Raw genomic sequence first — 5,618 nt, forward strand, 5'->3', positions numbered from 1 at the left:
AGTCTTAATTGACCTTGGAAAGCTAGGGCCAAAATGTTGGCTTTCCTTGCAGCCCTCCAACCAGCCAGCACCTTTTGAGGACTGGAGCCATATGCGGCGTTCATGGGGCCCGAATTGGGAAGGCTCCCCAACGCCACGAGGGGCGCGGCTCCTATAGCTTTTTTCAGAGAGCGTGAGGGAAGCCAAGAAGGCAAGGAAGAACCTACCATTCTCTGCAGGGTCCGCGGAGTACCAGCGCCAGGCCACGCCCATCACCACCAGGCCACGCCCTCCGCGGCCACGCCACGCCCACCCGGGAGTCTCAGACCGTCCTCCTTGGTACTCTGGCCCACTCCATCCCCAAACTGCGAGCCTGGCCTCCTTGTCTCGAGCTTTAAGGTCTCCTCTGGGCTCTGGCTCTTCCATATTCACCCCGCCCGGGAGGCGTGGCTGAGAACCACTGAGAAGGCCGGCCTCCGAGTGGACCAGAACGGCCGGAAGTCTGCGGGGCAGGGCGGGCGTCCGAGGCCAGTTTCCGGCGGCGTCGCGCATTGCGGAGCTCCGGCGGGCCTCAGGCTGGCCACTGGGAGGGTGAGTCGGCTGGGTGGGCTTGGTCTTGCGCTCCCCGCCCTCAGGCAGAGTGGCCCGTGGCGTCTACAGCCGGGAGCGCAGATGGCGCGGGCGGCTCGGAGCCGCCGTGAGCGCCCGGCGGAGGACCCGGTCGGGCAGCGGCCCCGGTCAGCATCGGCGGATGGAAGGAATTGAATGGTCGGGCATTGCGGCTCCTCCTCCCGCAGTCTCCGGTCTCGGACCTGAGCAAGGCGAGCTCTACCTGCGGCCTTTTTTAGGCCTGGTCATACTCCGGGGGTCCCTTTTTCACCCCTACATAATCACTTTCTATGCCCGTCTTTTCTTCTCAATTTTCTGCCCCTGGAAGGCCTAGAATCGGCCACAGTTGCAAAAACGGCGGCCTATGCGGTTGGTCTTTCGAATTCTAGCCGCCTCCGGCACCTGCCTTCCTCTGTAGCGGACAAGGTCCAGCCCTGGCAGCTGCCTTCTTGTTTTTCAGGCTAAGGATGGGATCTTTCTTCAGAGGTCACTGGTGCTTACACAGGCCAGCCTCCCTGTGTAAGGAGTCGCTGGGGTCGCTGTCTGTGTCACAAACTCACTAAGGAAGCTGGTTGCTTCCCATTCGGACCTCCAGGGGGATGCCTAGGGCTGGTGGATGATCTTCACTGGGCTGCATTCGTTGGCTGATCCCAGCCGGGTGACAGACCAGCTGTAGCTGGAGGTATTTAGTACCCGGGAGTAGGATTCCCACCTCAGGTCAGACACTTGGCTTTTGCAGCCCGTGCCTGTGTCCTGTCTGCTCTGGATTCAGTCACTCCCTCCGCTTCCTGCCCGTGGTCCACGTACACTGGCTCACTTAGCTCTGTCTTCCTCAGGCCCCTCCAGCCTGTTTCTGCTACCTGTAGTGCTCTGCCCACCAGGGTCACCTTGGTGTAGGACCCTAGGGAAAAGACTTTGTGAAACTCAGCTATCTAGTTTAAATGCTTCTTAAATACCCTCAGCACTATCATCACTGTAATCTGTGGATATTTGACTCTTCCCTCCGCTAGACTGCGCCCTGAAGGATGGAGCCTTCATTGTTGCCTTTCCACTACTTAGTTGAGTGTGTGGCGCAGCCCTCCCCCCTCCTACCCCCCCCCCCGTGTTTCTGGAGTGATTCACACATCATATACAGATTGAAGGATGAACAAGGCTTTAAGGGACAGATAACTCGAGTACCAGAACTGTTTCAGCCGACTTCCCTGTCATTGAAAAGCAGAAATATCTATCTGGGGTGGGAGCAGGGAATGCCATGCCCCCTTAATTATGCTGGAAGATAGACATCTCCTAGCACTCTGACCTCTGACCCATTTCATAATTTCCAACAGGTTCCTCAGCCAGGACAAGTGGAGGCCTTCCCCTGGAACTGATGGTAGGGAGCCTGCCTGCTTCCATTCCTTCAAGTGTCCCATGAAGCTGAAACCTTGGACATTGGACCTGTGCCCAGTCCCAGCTTTGGGTCTCATTGTGGCCTGTGCCAGGCTCAGGAAGGCCCCTTTGTTCCCATCCCCTAGGTAGTGAGCAAACCTCTGTCCAGACCAAGGCCCATCTGAGGCTCTTCAGGTGTATTAAGGTCACTGTTGTCTGGGTCCCTTCTCCCCTAAACAGTTCCCCTTTCCTAGGACTTTAAAGCGAGAGGGGCCAGATGACTTGACCACCAATCCCAAGGTGCACCTGTCTGAGAAATGCCATGATGTGGCACTAACATGCGGCTGTCAACCAGGGATCCCTGGGGGACTGGTGTATGTCCTTTCAGGAGGCGGTAACATTTGGTGATGTGGCTGTGCACTTTTCCCGGGAGGAGTGGCAGTGCCTGGACTCTGGCCAGAGGGCCCTCTACAGAGAGGTGATGCTGGAGAACCACAGCAGTGTTGCTGGACTAGGTGAGGCTGCCCCTGGAAGCCCTGTCCTGCGTGCCATCCGTTATTACACAGCATACTCATCGAGACTGGGGACGTTGAGGCTGAGTACTCAGTCCCTGGTGGGTTAGACAGCAGCCTTGAGGCTGTTTAGTGAGTCAGACTGGCTCCAGACTTTGTGAAGGAACTCACTTCCCACAAGCTAGGTGAAATCCTAGGAGCTAATAAACCTTCCTTTTTTCCTAAGTTCAGTATGTGAGAACTATATGCAGATCAGAAGTGCTTTACAAAAATTGGCTTGAGAAATCCATGGAAGTTGTAAACTGAGAGCAGAGGTGGCATCAATGCCCTAGGAATGTTTTTGCAGGTGCCATCAGGTGTCCCTTTCTTCTTCCTGTCCTGCTCAGTCTTCCTCTTACAGCCCACTGCCAAGCACACTTCATATCCATCTTTGTGTTTGTGTCCTTGAAACATGGTCCTCTTGTTGGGTTTTAGCATTGTGAAGGGAATGTGGATCCAACTTGCTCCTTTTTGTGCCTCTTGGTTGTTACCAAGTCCTTTATTGTATTGGGTCCAAGTCTGAACAAGCCCTACAACATAAGGACATTCTGGTCCTTTCAGAGAGTTCCTAGGTGAGGGGAGGAGCAGTGGGCTGGATGGAGTATAGCTGGTTGACTAGTGTTTCTCAGAGTGCTGGACCAAGCCTGCACCCTGCCAGTCTGCCAAAATCTAGCTTTCAGATATTTTGCATGAATAGTTGTTTCTCCATAATTATCTAAATAATCTCCTTTGAAAACTAGGTCCTTCACACTGAGCTACTTCTCCGGTGTTTATTACTATTTTAATTGTTTAATATGTGTGTGATACACAATGTTTTATGTTCTTTGTGGGGAGTTTGTACATGTATATAACACATGTCAAAAATCTTTTGTTTAGCCCCCCCCCTTTTTTTTTTGTTATTTTGAGACAGGGTTTCACTAAATTGCTCTAGCTGGGCTTGAACCCGCAGTCATCTTACCTTAGCTTCTCAGAGTGTTTGAGTTACAGACATGTACCAGTTAACAATCCCCTTTTCCTCTTTTTTTTTTTTCTTTCAGAACCGAAGATTGAACTCAGGCCCCTGCGCTTGCCAGGCAAGCACTTATTCCACTGAGCCATCTCCCTGGCCCCCCTTTTTCCTCTTGATAACTTTGTTTATGAAATGTTTCAGAGGGGCGGGGAGATGGCTCATAGGATAAGCGCTTGACTGGCAAATGCAAGGATCTGAGTTCAATCCCCGGTTCCACTAAAAAAAAAAAAAAAAAAAAATGTTTCAGAACTGTGTTCTGTTCTATGGTTTTTGTTTGGCTTTTTTTTTTTTTTTTTTAGGGAAGGTTCTACAGGGTGTTCAGGGTCTCACTACTAGATGGGACTCCTAGTGATCTGCCTGTTTACAGCCTCCCAAGAGTTGGGATTACAGGTGCACGCCACCATTCCCAGTGTTTTTGTTTGGCATTGTATTTCCTGGTTTTGTTGCTTTATTTTATTTTTGTCTTTTTGAGATAGGGTCTTGCTGTGCAGTTTATGCTGGCCTTGAAGTCACTTTGTAGCCCAGGTTGGCCTTGAACTCACTGCTACCCTTCTACCTCAGCTTCTGGAGTGCTGGGATTACAGGCATGCACCACTGTATCTGGCTGTTGCTTTGGTTTTGTGGTATTTTTTTTTCTTCCTCATTGAACTGCCCAGGCAGGGCTCAAATTTGTTATCTTCCTGATGCAGCCTCCTTACTAGCTGGGATTAAAGATTTGTGTCAACACATTGTGCTTAATGCTTTTTATGTTATTACATTTTTAGTTGATTATTCTTTTTATGTAGAAACACTTGATTTTGGAGGGTTGATGTTATATTTGGTAACTTTGTGGGGCTATCTTGCTTAGTTCAGTATTGATACTGATTCCACTGTGTTCTCAGAAACATCTAGCTCCTGCTCCTCCTGCCTCAGTCTGAACAGTGGCCAGGATTGTGTTAAACATTAGCCTTGTAGGTATATTCCTATGTTCTTGATTTGATTATTGACTGGCTGTACTGAGGATTGTACTGGTCTCTCTATGTAGTCCAGGCTGATCTTGAACTCACTGTGTAGTCCAGGTTGACCTCGAACTTGAGGCAGTCCTCCTGCCTCAGCCTCCTGAGTGATGGGTTTATAGGCCTATGCACCATGTCCAGCTTCCAGGTTGGGCTTTTTTGTTGTTGTTGTTGGTTTGTTTTTTGAGAAAGTATGTTACTAAATCAGTAAGTTGGGCCGGGGAAATGGCTCTGTAGAATAAGTGCTTCCCTAGCAAGCACAAGAGTCTGAGTTCAATCCCTGGTTCCACCAAAAAAAAAATAAATAAATAAATAAAATAAAATAAATCAGTAAGTTGCTTGGACTGGGCTTGAAACTGGAATTCCTCTGCCTCAGCTTCCCAGGGTGCTCTTATTATAGGCATGAAGCTGGCTAGGTTTTTTGTTTTGCCTACAATTGTACTAAATGTTGGGTTTCTTTCTTTTCTTTTTGAGACAGGGTCTCATTATGTAATTCAGCTGGCCTTTTGCTCACTTTGTAGCTTGGTCTGATCTTACACTCTCAGTGATCCTCCTGCCACAGCCTCCCAAGTACTCAGGTGTGCACCACACCTGGCTGTTTCTTTTGTTTTTTTAATAGTCTTGCTATGTAGTTCAGAGTGGCCTTGGACTCACTATGTAGCTCACTAGGCTGGCCTCGAACTCACAGCAGCTCTACGTCTGCTTCAGGAGTGCTAGAATTGCAGTATGGGCTACCACACCTGGTAAATTTTTTTTTTAAATGTATTTAGTACAGGGCCTATAGGATCTCACTACACAGATCGGACTCGTAGTGATCCTCCTGTTTGCAGCCTCCCATGGGCCGGGATTACAGGCACGTGCCCCCACTCCCAGTTTCATTCGCTGTCTCAGCATGCTCTGGGGCCAAGACTGGCACGGCACACCAGGGATTGAACACCGGTTCCTGTGTCTGCTGAAAAAGCAAGTGCTTTAATCAGCTGAGCTATGTGGCTGGCCCTGGCAAGTGTTGGGTTTCAAAACTTTTTTTCCTGCACCGAGTGTGATACTCATCTGATATATTTGTTTGCTTGCTTGCTTGCTTGCTATGTTTTTCCTTATCAGCATACT

General features: G+C 49.8%; 1 protein-coding gene across 4 annotated transcripts in view; it reads left to right on the top strand.

The window, feature by feature from the left end:
- The first annotated feature begins 531 nt into the window (after positions 1 to 531).
- The window catches only part of Znf7 (zinc finger protein 7), a 13,174-nt gene continuing 8,087 nt past the window's right edge, over positions 532 to 5,618 (top strand). For 3 of the 4 annotated variants that reach the window (XM_023723958.1, XM_023723959.1, XM_023723960.1), the window contains exons 1-3: positions 577 to 800; positions 1,917 to 1,960; positions 2,345 to 2,471. In XM_023723958.1, coding sequence (XP_023579726.1) covers positions 731 to 800; positions 1,917 to 1,960; positions 2,345 to 2,471 — 241 coding nt within the window. In that variant the 5' untranslated portion in view covers positions 577 to 730. The other variant, XM_004638860.2, reaches the window with a different exon arrangement.

This window comes from Octodon degus, unplaced genomic scaffold, assembly GCF_000260255.1.
Source record: "Octodon degus isolate 3935 unplaced genomic scaffold, OctDeg1.0 scaffold00104, whole genome shotgun sequence".
Lineage (NCBI taxonomy): Eukaryota > Metazoa > Chordata > Mammalia > Rodentia > Octodontidae > Octodon > Octodon degus.